Source organism: Manis javanica, chromosome 5 (genome assembly GCF_040802235.1).
Source record: "Manis javanica isolate MJ-LG chromosome 5, MJ_LKY, whole genome shotgun sequence".
Classification (NCBI taxonomy): Eukaryota; Metazoa; Chordata; class Mammalia; order Pholidota; family Manidae; genus Manis; species Manis javanica.
In genome coordinates this window covers 31,406,403-31,422,146 of record NC_133160.1, presented here as the reverse complement: position 1 = coordinate 31,422,146, position 15,744 = coordinate 31,406,403, and the positions used below count along the sequence as shown (strand labels likewise).

At 37.4% G+C, this 15,744-nt stretch overlaps 1 protein-coding gene across 5 annotated transcripts in view; it reads right to left on the bottom strand.

Moving 5' to 3' along the window:
- Positions 1 to 782: 782 nt before the first annotated feature.
- MCM8 (minichromosome maintenance 8 homologous recombination repair factor) overlaps positions 783 to 15,744 on the bottom strand; it is a 60,737-nt gene continuing 45,775 nt past the window's right edge. For all 5 annotated transcript variants that reach the window (XM_037017593.2, XM_037017592.2, XM_037017595.2 and 2 more), the window contains 6 exons: positions 10,003 to 10,198; positions 8,256 to 8,475; positions 7,576 to 7,785; positions 6,676 to 6,752; positions 2,054 to 2,243; positions 783 to 1,386 (listed from right to left, as the gene is read on the bottom strand). In XM_037017593.2, coding sequence (XP_036873488.1) covers positions 1,294 to 1,386; positions 2,054 to 2,243; positions 6,676 to 6,752; positions 7,576 to 7,785; positions 8,256 to 8,475; positions 10,003 to 10,198 — 986 coding nt within the window. In that variant the 3' untranslated portion in view covers positions 783 to 1,293. The remainder of the gene's footprint in view (positions 1,387 to 2,053; positions 2,244 to 6,675; positions 6,753 to 7,575; positions 7,786 to 8,255; positions 8,476 to 10,002; positions 10,199 to 15,744) is intronic.

Here is a 15,744-nt window from a genome sequence, read left to right as displayed (position 1 = left end):
AGATTTGAATAGCTTCTCAAGAGGAAAAAGAAAATGTCATATGCCAGGAATAAAAATCAGAATGGCTTTGGATTTCTAAACAGCAACACTGAAAATTAAAAACAATAGACACACATCTAAAATTCTGCATAAAAATGATTTCCAAACTAAAATTCGATGTCCAAACTACCAGTTCTGGGGTGAATGTAGAATTTGCCTTAGGAACTCTTTCTCAGGAAGCTACTAGATGGATTCCACCCAAAATAAGGAGTAAAACCAGAAAAGAAGACGACATAGGAGATAGGAAATGGAAGAGAGACTGAGAAGTCCCAAGATGACAGCTGTGTAGTTCAGACTGGAAAGGTCAGAGAATTCCAGGAAATAGGTACCCAAGAAGTTAAAATACACTGTTTGATTTGTCTGCATGTTCTGAGAGGAGACAGACTTACACTGGAGCCTTAGGGTCAAATTGGTGGTAGATACCTAGAAATCTAAGTAGTTGTAAAACAAATTATTAACTCTAGGGAAAACAAAAAGTTGTACAAGAAAGGAATAAATAATATTCAACAGTCATAATAATGTAGACTACAGATTAAAAATTATGACAAATTGAAATGTGAAATTGTGTATGTACGTAGTAGGTAAGGGTTTAAGAGAACACTCTCACCTTCTGTAGTAAGTAGTTAAGTTTTTAAAACTGAAAACTCAAGGGTTAGCATTACTAGTATGTCCTTTAGAAAAATGGAGATAAATGGGAGAATAATTGAAATTGAGCAGAAAATTAGGTAATATGCAAGGATGGATAATTGCACAGCTATTTATTTAGAATAGATATATGTTTAACATTGGTAATAAACACTGTGTGAAAAAAATATTTAATGGCTAAGATGTTAAGATAAATATATAAATACAAAATCTTTTGAAGTTTTTCTGGAGTTGAAAGTTGGTTTCAATTTATTTCTGAAAGACATCCATTCATTTTTGTCAAAATATTTAAACATAAAATGCAACTTTGTGAATGCTTACCCAGGTAGAATTTGATATGCAAAAACCATGAAATATTTACAAGAATAAAAGACTATAATTTATAATTACATCATTTAGGTTAAAAAATGCAAACTATATTTAACATTTTGGAGAAGTTGTAAAAAACTAACATGACTTTATCATTTCTTAAATTAGTTTAATTTCTTTTCCTATTACATTATTTTTGGGATATAATTTTTCAGAGAACAGTAATTTTTTTGCATATTCTTTATTATTGAGATGGCTTTAAACTGCTAATAACCAGGAGGTTCTGACTTAGTAGCCCTTTCACATAGTTTGAAGTTGGTAAACCTTTGGGCCTTTTTTTAAGAGGTAACCTTGGTCATTTAGTGATCCAATAAAATTTTCAAAATCAGCAACCTGGAAGACATCAAAACAGTCCATTAAGTAATATGCAAAAATGTGAGTTTTAAAATTAATCTCTCAATAGTAATATATAATTGTCAGGTTTCTTGGGCAAATGAAATTATATGTATTTCTTATAGAGAAAATTGCTTACATAAGCTTTGGGTTCTATAATGCTGAGCTAATAAAAAACAAAAACTCCAATATGTAGATACTCTTAACATTAGACTAGCTTCAATTTTTAAATTAGTGGGCAATTTTCCATATAACAGTTTTACATGTTTAAAGTCCTATTACATCCACTTTTACCAAAACTTTTAAGTAGGTGGAACAAGTAGAATCTTAACATTTAACAAATGAGGAAACTGAAATTCAAAGAAGTTAGGCCCACCTGCCCACAAGGGATTGGCAGAAAAACATGGAAACTATGTCTTGCTACAGTGTTTCCCCTTCAATATCAAGATGCTGAAAAATCTTTCAAAAAGAGGTGGATTTTAGATAAAAACTTCTCTAAGCTCTGAGAAGCTAATTTCATTGCTTGAACAAGCTTGTATTTTTAAATATTCCAAAAATGCCTATTCCATTCTTTTAATCCAAATCTTTTGATGTTTAAAAGTGCTACTATAAATTAAGACCTCCTGAAAATGTTAGAAGGATTTATTAAGTATTTGATTTCTCATACCTGAATGTTTAGTTCTTTGGTAATCTGCCGAAGTTGATGAAATTGAAACAAATTATTATAAGTTCTTTCAGCAATGTTGTTAAGAGCAGAAATAAATCTTTTTGCTGCTGACCTGTTGCTCATTCCAGAACCATGCTGGGATCGCTCAAAATCTAGGTTCCCAAATTCATCAGAGTAAGTTCCTAGCATGCTTAATGGAAGAAGAAAAACAAAGTTACCCAATATGGCATGGCTACTGAAATTTTTGTTTCAGGCCTTCAGGTTAGAAGAAAAATGTGGAAGTAATCAAGACTCTCATGCAGCAAAGGTATAAACATGTATTTATGAAGTAGCCACTGTGAAATTCACTATGGTATGGGCTGTTTGGATTAAAAGTATTTTGGATGCAGTTACCACTTTTAAGATACTTCTAAATTTGAGAAGAGAAATGCATAAAAATACACAAAGTTGATAAGACTACAATATAAATACCTGGGACATTCTTTGTGATTCAAGAAAAAAAGAAATTCTAAACATAGTAAATCTAGTATCTACTGGGTAAAGATGTGTTCCCAGCTCCTAGTGCAGCATCTGGCAAATAAAAGGTGTTTAAAAACATCTGGGAATGAACTGTAAGGGTTCTGTTGACTTGCAGTAATGATGCTTAGATAGCAAGGGATATACCGATTACCTCCAGTTCTCTGTTACTTACTCTTATTTTCACAGTATCATCAATAAAAGAAGTATCTACTTGACAGTGAATTTAAGCCAGAGGTCTGAAAACACTAGTTGAACACAATTAGCCACCCTCCCTGATCCAGCCCTATTGCTGACTTCCTCCCTGTACAATAGGACAGATATAATTTTACTGCAAGGCTCAAAGGCAAAGTTGTTATTTAATCAGCAATTAATTAAACATAAATTGGTTACCTACTAGGCAGTATAGGCCCTGGGGAACAGTCAATCAGAGGATGTTTGTGAAGAAGGAGGCAGAGGGGGGATGGGGCTCCAAGAAAGGACAGGGGCCACAAAGACCACCTCTGGTGTCCTCCCCTCCATTCAACTCTGGTCCCCCTGAGGCCCAGGCACCTGGCAGAAATGCCCACTGACTCTCTTTCTGGCTCCCACCTTTCCCCACATTCCAACAGAAGCTCAGTCTGGCGCAGAACTGCAACCCTTGCGCGTGGACGCAGGTATCGCAAAACCAGAGACCTCTCACATCGTGTTTTGATTTGACAAAGATAACTGGAGTCCCTCTGCAGCCAACATAAACAGCAAACTCTTGGGTGGAAAACCCAGTCCCCACAGTTTGTGGTTCTCAGGCAGCTGCCAGGCGAGAAAGATATAGGCAGAGGCCTGGGTTCCAGCGCGAGCTGGGGATGCCCCTGGCTTGGTGACCTCAGGACAGTCACTGACCCTCCCATGGCCACAATTTCCCAGCTGTGTAGTGGGAATAAGACTATCCAGGCCCTTCCCTGTCACACAGGGCTTGTGTGAAGGCACACGTTCTGGAGTTTGAAAGCAAACTCCTTTATATACCTTTATATACTGAGTGCCTTTCAAAATAAAATTTAAAAATAGACCGACGGCCACTCAATGTTAGGTTGCATGCTAGGCACTGTGGAAAATTCAAAATTCCAAGGTCACCAACCAAGAGTCTGTCACCTCCCTTCTTCCCACTTTAACAATTACCAGGATTCTTACCCATCTGCTATCCTTCCATCCTTTCCTGAAGCTCTAACCTGCAATCTTGACTCCATCCTGTGGAGAAATACCAGACTGCTTGAGGCAAGATCTGGGGTCTGAGGCCTAAGTAAACTGAGTAAGGGTAAAGCCTCATAAAGAGACATTACAGGTAAAAGGATTATCAGGGTAGTTTGACCCTTGATTTGCTTGATAGCCAACAACCTATACAGTAGATGCATTTGACAATCTTCAGCAGAGCCACGCACCAGAAGACCCAAAGCAGGAGACAAAAAGGAAGTTAGGAGTGGCAATCTTAGTTCCACCACAAAAGGTGGTGAGTTTAAGTGCAGGATGCACAGAAAGAAAGATGCACTCTAGCTTATAAGCAAACAGGTAGCTTCTTATCATCAAATAAGAGTCCCTATTGTTGGTCCTTGTTTTTAAGTGAGAAAAAAAGGTAGAATGTAAGTTTTCTGGAATTTTGGTTATGGTCAGTGACTTATTTTTCTTGTGAAAAAAAGGATCTCTCTTATAGCAGTCTCTAGGTTTCTTATTGGTCTAGTCTCCCAGGAACCTAGGCCCACCAGAATTAGGCAGACAACTGGTATTTGTGGCCATTCCTTTATTTTGTATTGTGGTACACCGAGCCCCTGGCAGAATGTTCTAAGAAAGTCTAGTAATTCTTAGACGATCTGGTTGCTTATAAATGGCAAGTAGAGATTTTCAACACAATGAAGTCAATTGCAGAAGGAATGAAACCAGCTTAGTAAAATCTTCATCTACAAGATCCCTCTAACCCTAGCACTATATCATGTGAAAGAGAAAACTGACAGTTCAAGTACTGTATGATGCTTAATTATAAGACATTTAGATAGAAGGTAATATGTTAGAAATTAGTTGAAAGGGTTGGCAATCATTAGTAATTAATGATTTTACTCATTATGAGGCTGTTGCTTTAGGGTCAGCAATAAAAAATTAAGAGCTGTCAATTCTTGAATTTTTAAAGCTTTCAGAGACCACAAGTATAGCCTTCATTGTTGCTGACATATTGAGTCAGAAAGAAAGGCCCTTCTTTATGGGCTGCCTATAAGGGCAAGACATAAGTTATAGATTAAAGCTTAGACCTTAAGGAGGCAACATGGCTCCCCTTCTAACCACACAGCATGCTTCTAGAGGCAGCAGAGAGGGCAGAGTGCCTCCAGAGATAGGCCAGTATCAGCCTGGAGATGAAGAGACAACTAGGTAAAGTCTCTCTGTAGGGAAATAGAGAAAGGATCTGCAGCTCTGAAGTACTAGAAAACTCAGATGGAAAACTTTGAAGACTAGACCTAAGAAATTCTTTGAAAAGGATAATTTTGGAAACTTCTGATCTGTGTTGTAAATACTGCCAGTTTTTGAAGCTGTTACTTAACAATAGGAGTCAGAGAAAACGCAATCTGCTCAGTCTCAGAACCATATCTGTCACTTTGTACAGCAGGGAGCACTGTGTGTGATCCCTTAGAGCACAAAAGGAGACTAGAGGCAGAGTGTAACTTGCCATGGTAGCTCCAGGTCAAGTTCTAAAGCCCTCGCTCTTGCAGCTATGCTGTATGACTCTGGCTCAGAGCCAAATGAGAAAAACTGGGCAGAGCCACCTGGTTCTGATTCCTAACAGTTCCCAGAATACCTATCAGGAAAAGAAAAATGTATCTACTTTTGAAGAAACAGAAATTACCTGACAAAGTAACAAAATAATTTCATCTTCAATATATTTTTTGGCCTTGGGAAAGTAGATTCCTAACAGATTTATATTTTAATTGCTGTAGAGCATATTAAAAAGAGCTAATTTCTAAATTATGATGCACTCACACAATGTAATGCTATATAGTTGTGACAAGTGAAAGGAAGCTCTTTAGCACTGACATGGAATGACTTCCAAGATGCACTGAAAGTGAGAAAAGCAAGGGGGTAGAACGTGTATGGCAGGCTGCCACTCCTCCACACAAGGGGGAAAGAATATAGAGAGTTGTGACGGGTATTTTATATCTGAAATTCACACAAAAAATTGATTATTTGTTGCCCTTGGGGCAAGAGGAGGAAGAACTAGGTAGCCAGTAAACAGGGTAGGAGGAAACCTCTACTATGTACTTCTTGAACTTTTGAATTTTGAAGCCTCTGTGTGAACCTACTGAAAAAAAATTTTAACTGAAAAAACCCTACCTAAAATAATCAGCTTTTGCTTTTATTAACTAAAAAAAGTCTATGTCTAAGGTAGACATCTATGATCAACTAAATTACAGATTTTTTTTTTCTTTCCTACCTTCTAGGAATCATGGTTTACCAAATGCTATAAAATACAGAGGACACAGTTTAGCAATACTGTCAAAATCCCAAGGTATTTATTTATGCTTGGGCCCAGATATATAATTACTGAGAATTTCTCATACAGGTATACACTTACCCACATATGAAGTTACTTACAGACATTGCTCATTATAGCATTGTTTGTAATAGCAAAAGAATGGGAAACACTCACATGTCTAGCAATGGGGGACTGGTTAAATAAACTACGGTGCATTTAAGAAATAGCATACTATGTAGCTGTAAAAAAAAAAAAAAAGAATTCTCTCCAAATAAGGGGTTTCTGTATATATTGTCAAATTTTTAAAAAAGTACAAAACAGTGTTAAGTCATATGCTATTTACATGAAAGTAATGGGTGTTCTGGTGGAGACGAAGGGTGGTGATAAGCAGGATGGAGCCAAGTCTTCTCAGAGTGTGTACTATGAGGTGATTTTTAGAACTATGTGAATGTATTATCATTCAAGGGCAATTTTTTAAAATGTAAAGATTATTTATATAGAAATATTTTAAAACAAAAAAGTAATTTGTTCACAGGAAAAGAAGTGATCCAGTGAAAACCTGAGATAGAAAGATGACAGCTTTCATTTAAAATAGCACTTAAAATTTTAATTTTACCTGTATTTCATAATTTCAACTATGTCCTCGGCATCTTCTTTGGTTGCTTCCTCTCTTAATTCCAACCTTGCTCGTGCCTTTGAAAGAAAACAACCATTTTTAAATAAATACGTATTTAACATTGTGCTGGTATAGTATATCTAACCTTATTTCATTTATTCATTTTACACAAAAACTGATTTTGGGGGAAGAGGAATTGTAATGTGAAAAGTCAGCATTTTTAAAAAGTACCTGAAAACTTGAGTATGAAAATGATCACTCATTTAAAATATGCATTAAAATCTATTTTTATCTACTATACTAACATATCTTTCTGAGTGTTCATTTCAGAAGATTTGATTATGAAATACACTTGTTTTTTCCTTGCCTTTCATTTTCAGTAAATCATGCCTAACTAATTTGTTAAGATGACAAATTTTATATTTAAACTTAAAACAAAAATAATCAGATTTAGAAGCAAAAAGCCCAAACTCTGACCCAACTAATTTTAACTGCCAGAGTTCTCTCAGCATTCCATACCTGTGAATAGATGTTACCACTGTTAGAAAAACAGGTACTACTCTTATAGACCTGTAGTGTATCAAATAAAATATTAACACCTTTCATTAACATCAATCTCATAATCCTCAATTAACCTAATTACTTTTCACCCTATACGAGTGTCATTAAAACAAACAAAAAAAAGTTGCATAGTAACTAGTCTTGTGCCCAAAATGAAGTGGCTTTACTTTCGTCATATCTTGTGTTACAGATATGACCAAACCTTTCAAAAACTTTTTTGATTCTTTTCTAGTATCTTTCAGCTGGAAGATAAATCAAGTCCATTAAGCAGGAAACTGAGAGAAATCATACTACCTCCCACCCCCAGTTTTAAGCCAAAAAAAAAGCATTAACTTAAACCTCTGTTAGACGAATCAGAGATTCCAGCTGCCTAGTAGTAATTGGTGAGCTATTTAAGCGCTGACTCTGCTTCCGGAGCTCAAGGTAAAAATCTTGTAGAATTTGAGCAGCTTCTGAGGATAGCCTTGGATAGACATATTGCCGAGCATAACCAATGTACTTTCTCAACAGCTGGTGGGGAACTGGATCTATTGTTTCTCCAGGAACCACCTAAAGCATGATAAAAAGGCCCAGGATTACAAAGATAAGTAGTAAATGTAAGAACTTGTTCACCATGTAAGAACTTGTTGGTTATGCTTCAGAAGATTGGAGACTGTTGAGAATTAGGCTTGGGGTTGATTAATGATTGTGCATTACACACAATCCCCTATACAGAATTTTATTATTGTTAACAACCATTTGATCAATAAATATGAGAGATGCCCTCTCAAAAAAAAAAAAAAGATGAGTAGTAAATAAACTGTTAGTATAACTTCTTCAGACACATATTTCTAAAAGACTCTCCAAATAAATCAAACACTGTAGTTACAGCTCTCTGGTTAACTAAAATTATTTCAAATTAAGGTTACATAAGCTCTACTATTATAAAAGGTTTTGGTATGAAAGTTTATATGCTACTGCTCTACAAGAACACACTGAACTCTAACAGAACTCAACTGAATGACTAAGAAGAAACATACCTTTAGTCTTTCTGATAATGGTTTATCAGAAATCACTTCAAGTACAGAAGTAGTTGAAGCTTGACTATTCATACGAGCCACTGTGGCACTGCTAACAGTTCTCTGCTTTCCAGCTCTTATTGCAATCACATGTTCAGAGAGTAAATGATCATGATCCTCATTTGGGGTGTCTAACAGGATAAAGACCAAATCAAATCTGGACAGCAGGGCACTCCCCATTCTAAGAGGCAAGAAAGAAGAAACACTGATTGGAATCAAACAAAACTATTACTTGCTTGTTTACTATTCAAGTTCCATGTAGAATTTTTAAAACATCAAGTTTTACTTTAAAGAAATGAGCAATAGCTTTTGGATTCATTACAACCACCAACTCCAGAGACACCAGGCTACATGCCCTTCAATGTGTGAACAAACCATAAATATACCTTCGGTAGGTTAAGGACAAGGCCTTTTCTCACATCATCAAAACCTCTAATTTCTTCTCTATGTTCTGTATCACTATCTGACAGTAAGCTTGACAATGACCTAAAGTCACTGAATTTTTAAGTTAGAATGCTACATGATACATCAGAGGTTATCTAGTTGGGTGTGTAGTTCTTAGTTTTTTGTATCATTTGTCTCACCAAAACACTGAGTATTTCAATGTACCTATAACCATTTAGAAGAAAAATGCCCACTTTTTCTTAATGGGACATTATAGATCTATTAGTCATTATAATAAAAACTTAGTCATCTTCCTGAGTCCACCAATCAGATAATTCCTCTATGTGAGACAAGAAAACAGAAATCCAGAGTGATTAAAGAATTTGGCAAGGTCCCAAATCAGCTTGTGGTACCACTAAAATCCAGAATCCAAGTCCCCTGGATCCCTGTTGAATAGGATCTTTCCAATATAGTACTTTGAATAGTTTATTATGTACCATTTCTACATTAAGGGTATACAATACTGTACATTAGGAAAATAAGTTTTTTTTTCTGCAGTAGAATTTAAGGTTCCAATTTTTCACATTTTTAAGGCATTCTTTTGTTCTCACTTTTGTATCACTTCAATCTATTTTTCCCTTGCCATACACTTTGTCCAACCTGTACAGAACAAATTAGAGAATATATATATATATTGTATATATATATATATATAATATATATATATAAATTAGTGAATATATATATATATACACAGATATAAATATTGTTTTAGAAAAAACTGGGATTATACTTCATATATAAGTACACAATGTGCTCTTTTCACTTAATAGTAAAACACAGACATGTTCCCCTATCAGAGCTACTTTCATTTTTGTAATTGCTACTTTTCACTGTAGAGCCTTGCTTATCAACTGGCACTTTAAATTGTTTCCGATTTTTGTCAGTGATAAACGATGCCACAATACCTACCCTGTAAACATATCTGTGTACTTGTGTTAACTACTTCTGTGAGTATGATTCCTAAAAGTAAAATTGGCTGGCACAAATGGAATACATTTAAAATAGTGATAAACATGCCAAGCTGTCCTTCAACATTCAAAACTGAGGATGTAAGAACCCATTTCCCCACCTCTTTGTCAATGATTATTAATATTTGTTTGCCAATCTTGTAGATACCACTGGTGTGTAATGCTCAAACACATTTTTGTACTTTTATTGGAACTTGCAACTTCTGTGAACTACCTATTATGTCCTCAGTTATCTTTTTATTGGTTTATAAGGATTCCATATAGTAAAGGCATAAATATTTGAAGAGACTTACTTTAAGTTCTCAGAAACTGTTTTGGCTTTATTGTAGTGTCCTCCAACTGGATTTGCGGCAGCAATAATGGAAGTTCTTGCAGGGAGGCTACAAACTATGCCAGCCTTAGCAAGGCTAATACTCTGCTGTTCCATGGCTTCTAACAAGGCTTGATGTTGATTCCCCATCTTATCAAATTCATCTATACCGCAAATACCTACAATCACAGTAAAATAATATTGACAAAAATTTTCCTTTGGCAGGTTCCATATCTTATGGGATGGAAATCGTTCCACAATATTTATTTCTATTTGTTTCCAGCAGTTAAAGTTATAAAATGTCACTCAGTAGAGAATTTCTGCTTGTTTTATAGCAAATAACTTGCCTTATTTAACTAAATTTTATATACTGTTTACTCATTCAGCACTTTCCATAGGTAAGGCACTATATTGTGAAAGTTACAAAAGTGAAAAGGATATGAGAGTAACCCTCAAAAAGCTTAAAGACTTCAATTCACATGTGAAATAAGATATATACATATTCAAGATAAGTGGAGGGCCAGATGTAATGTCACACCAGAAGTGACATCACCAGATCAGGGCACTTGGAAGTGATATCATCAGAAATGGAAGTGACATCATTATGAACTTGTGTATATAAGTGGTGCTCAGAAAATAAACTGCGTCACTTGTCTGTCATCAGCAAGGCAGTGAACCTACTGATCCCAGCTTTGGTTTCCGTGTCTTGTATCTTTCTCTGTGCTTTCCTTAAGCTTCTCATTTCCACTCCACTCAGGTTCAGCTGGTTTGTGGAGATGGTCTCCACAGGTGGCGCCCAAACAGGAACCTGAGTATGGAGTGAAGTGGACCTGAGAAGAATCAGGTCTCGTGTGCATGGCCAGTACTTTCGGTGAGGAGCGGCTCCCGCTGGTGAATAGATGTGCGTCTATAAGGTACGAACTTGGTGAAGTCCTAGAAGTAGTACAGGAGGTGTAGAATCAGGTGTAAAACTTGGGATAGCAAGGGTCAAAGGACTGTCAGACCCTTAAAATTTTTTGTGTGTGCAAAGCTATAGCTATGGGTCAGTCTGGATCAAAGGACCAGTCACTTTTTGTGCATATGCTTAAAACTACTCTTTGTGGTCGCAGTATTGCTGTACGTGCCCAGCAATTAGATGCTTTTCTTATTTTTGGGCAAGATACTCGCCCCTGGTTCCCTGAAGGAGGAACCATAAATGAACAGCTCTGGCAAAAGGTGGGCAATAACTTAAACAGCACTATACCCTTCAAGGACCTCAGGACTTTCCTGTGCATACGTTTACTTTGTGGAATTTAATAAAAGAAAGTTTGGATTCAACCCCCAAGATCAATCGTTTGCCAGACATACCACGGGAAGAAAGCTCTGTAGTTGCACAATTGCAACAAGCAGTCACTGGCTATGAGGCTTTGGCTAATGCCACAGCCCCCGTGAACTGTGAACCTTTACCTCCTAAATATGACCAAAATACTGAATTATTACATCTTAAATATGAACAGGGGTTACTGGAAGAGAAACAGTATTGTGAGAAAGATTTTTATGAGAATAAGCAACATGGCGTCCAACATGGCGCCCATGGTATCTGTAGTGTTCAAAATGGCGATCAGGAGGAACTTGCTTCCCTAGAGTTTGAATTGGAAAGAGAGGGCCCCACAAGGCCTTCCAGTGAACGTCCTACTAGATGTTTTAACTTCTTATTAAAATCATATGTCTTCTCCTAAGCCCCTGCAACTAACCATTTACTTGTTCTGACAAATCTCAAAATAATATATTGCAATCAGGGAACCCTCCCGTGCCTTTGTGTCCCCCTAGTGGTCACCCAATCCGCAGACCTTCTATTCCTGTTGCTAAAACGGCTTCTAATCCTATTTGTTACTCAGCTTTACAGCAGAGCACTCAGGAAGCTCAAAGGCAAGGAGAGGATATATCTGGGTTCCACTCTATTTGTCTGCCAGTTATTAAAGTGCAAGATAGGGATGGAAATGTTAGACGACATAGTCCTATTCCTTTTAAAACTTTAAGAGCTTAAAAATTCTTGTTCTCAATATGCTTCTTTTACTCTTGCTCTCTTGGAAGGAATATCCACTGATGCTCTGGCTCCAAATGACTGGAAAATGTTTTCTAAAGTGTGTCTTTCTGGAGGTGATTATTTGCTATGGAAAACTAAATTTGTAGACTTGTGTACACAACAGGTCAAAAGAAACTGAATGCATAACGTTCCTATCAGCCTGGATATGCTAACTGGAGGGCAGTATTCTTAGTAGATCAACTCCAGTTTCCTATACAAGCATATCAGCAAATTAATATTTGAGGGGTTAAGGCTCGGAGAACTCTGCTACTGCAGGAGCAAAAACTGAAGAACTTAATAGCATTTGGCAAGGTCTGGACGAGCCATTTCGGGAATTTGTTTCTCGTTTGTTTCAAGTGGTATCTCGAGTGGTTCCTGATTCTGAAGCTGGAAATATCCTTGCTAGACAATTGGCTTTTGAATATGCAAACAGCACTTGCCAGGGTCTCATTTGGCCTTTTAGAAAAAAATGGAATCTTTCTGATTTTATTAAATTCTATGCAGATGTGGGACCTTCTATATGCAAGATGCAGCTGTATTAAATAAAACCTTAAGCCTGACAGAGCAACCATGCCCCCAATTAGGAATGAAGCACCATTTTAGAGGCAAATGCTTTTGCTGTGGACAATTCGGCCATTTTGCTCAAGAATGCACTTGCCCTGCAGATTATCAAAAGATATCTCCTATTAATTCACCTCAGGAAAGACTGAACAAACAGCCTGGTTTTTGCCCACTGTGTCACCGAGGCAAACACTGGGCTAGTGACTGTAAGTTACAAATTGATATTCAAGGGTCTCCATTACCAGGAAACTTCTGAAGGGACCAGCCCCGGCCTAGGCAAATAATGGGGGCCCTATCCACGACTTCCTCATTTACTCTCCCCAATGCACAACAATCCAACTCTGTCAAGAAACCTCAGGGAGAGTAGGATTGGACCTCAGTCCCACCTCCAAATTCATATTAACTCCTGATATGGGACCGGAATGTATGGCCCTTTACCTCCCGGTACAGTGGGCCCTATTCTGGGAAGTAGCAGCTGGAACTTAAAAGGATTACAAGTGGTACCTGGAGTTATGACTGATTATATGGGCGAGACTATATTTGTTGTTCACCTTTCAAAATTATACAAATGTTACCTACTGACCATGTAGCTCAGCTAGTTGTGCTGCCTCTTGTAAAACCCAACCGTTGTCAAACTTCTCAGATGAGAGGGAACCGAGGCTTTGGTTCCTCTGATGCCTTTTGGGTCCAATGAGTAGGACTCGAATGACCTACTTTAATACTTTGGATTGATAAAAAATATTCTGGAGATTTAGTAGATACTGGAGCCAACATATCTATTGTAACATCACGGCATTGGCCCACGACTTGGCCCACTAGAGGCTCTGACTGATTTGCAAGGTATTGGCACATGGTCCTTTACAAAGTTCTCGAACATTAACGTGGTCAGACAAAAAGGGACATACAGGAACTTTTCAACCATACATTCCCGATCATCTTCCTGTTAACTTATGGGGATGAGATATTTTATCTCAAATGTTGATTTTACTTTATAGTCCCAGTCCTCAAGTTACCCAAATGATGGTAAGTCAAGGATATATGCCCAGTACTGGTTTAGGACAGAAAATCAAGGTCAATTACTCCCACTTTCTCCTCAGCCTCAACAAGATTGATCTGATCTAGGATACAATTCAAATTTGCCCTAGGGGCCTTGGTATCTCCAGCATATCCAATATTGATGGCCTCTAAAATACAGTGTTTAACTGAGAAGCCCATCTGGGTGGACCACTGGCCCCTAACTCAGGAAAAACTGCAAATTGCCCAACAGCTTGTGTCTGAAATCTAGAAGCTGGACATATTAAAGAATCCCTTAGTCCTTGGAACACTCCCATTTTTGTGATAAGGAAGAAACATTCTGGTCATTGGAGGCTTTTGCAGGACCTCCGCAAGGTTAATGCAATCATGGTTACCATGGGAGTGTCATAACCAGGACTACCTTCCCCCACTATGTTCCCTTGGAAACACTCCCTTATTGTTATTAACTTGAAAAATTGTTTATTTTCTATCCCTGCACATCCAGAAGACAAAGAGCGCTTTGCCTTTAGCTTACCTTCAGTTAACTTTTAAAAAGCCCATGAAAAGATATCACTGGAAAGTGCTGCCACAGGAGATGGCAAACAGTCCCACCTTGTGTCAAACATTTGTAGCACGAGCCATGCAAGTGGCACGTATGTGACAAATATCCAGAAGCATATATTATCCATTATATGGATGATATTCTTTGTTCTCACTCAGATCCACCAATTTTATCTCAACTTTATGGACTACTTAAGATACAATTGACTGTCCATGGACTTCATATTGCCCCTGAAAAGGTACAAATGCAAGCTCCATTCTCTTATTTGGGAAATTGTATTTTACAGAGAACTGTTCAGCCACAAGATAGAAATAAGAACTAGGCATCTGCATACCCTGAACGATTTCCAAAAATTGCTTGGAGACATTAATTGGTTAAGACCTTTCTTGAGACTTACCACAGGACAATTACAACTTCTTTTTCAAATACTTCAAGGCAACTCTAATCCTTCTTCTTCTAGGCATTTACCACCAGCTGTCACACAAGCTTTACAGCTTGGTGAGAATGCTATTCAGGTATTTCATCTTGATCCCCAAGCACCTGTTTGTACCACCAGTCCGACTCCTACAGGTGTTTTATGGCAACCTTTGGGACCACTTGAATGGATTCATCTTTCAAATTCTCCTTCTCAACACCTTACTTCTTACCATGTTTTGGAGTGTAAAGTGGTTTGTAAAGCTAGAACTCAACTTAGACACCTTTTGGCTGCTGAATCTTCTTTCATTGTTATTACAGAGCCCAGAAACAGGCTTGGCTGTGGGCTCCTTCTGAGGAATGGCAATTAGCTTTTGCTAATTTCCCTGGAAAAATTGGTTCCCATTAACCATCTAATAAACTTTTACAATTTCTTAAAGACACTCCTTTAACTTTTCCTAGAATTATGCATAGTACAACTATCCCAGATGCAATCACCATTTATACAGATGGATCTAGATCTAATTCAAGTACTGCTGCTATTCACACCCCTGACTACGGCACTCACTCCCATCACACTTACATTGCTCCACCCAAAACGTAGAGCTGGAAGCTGTGCTCTGGGCACTTAAGTCATACCCAAAACATTCTCTTATCATCTATACTAATAGTAAATATGTGTTTACAGTATTTCATACTATAGAAACAGCTGTTATTTCTCATACTACTGCTGAAGAAATTTTCCATCTTTTTCATAAAGCTCAAATGATTCTTAAGCGGAGAAACCATCCAGTATATGTTGGACACTTATGTGCACATACTGGTCTTTCTGGACCTTTAGCTACTGATAATGCAACTGCTGATGCCGCTGCCCATAAGTTTCCTATATAAGGTTTAACTTTTGTTTCAGAATCTTCACTCTCAGCCACTCAACATTCTCATCAGTTGTTTCATCAAAACTCTCGGACTCTTAAAATACAGTTTGGGATTACCCGAGAGCAAGCTAGACAGTTTATACATGTCAAAATTGTCACTCTTTGCTGCCTACGGCACCTCTTGGAGTTAATCCTCAAGGTCTACTTCCAAATAAAATTTGGCAAATGGACGTT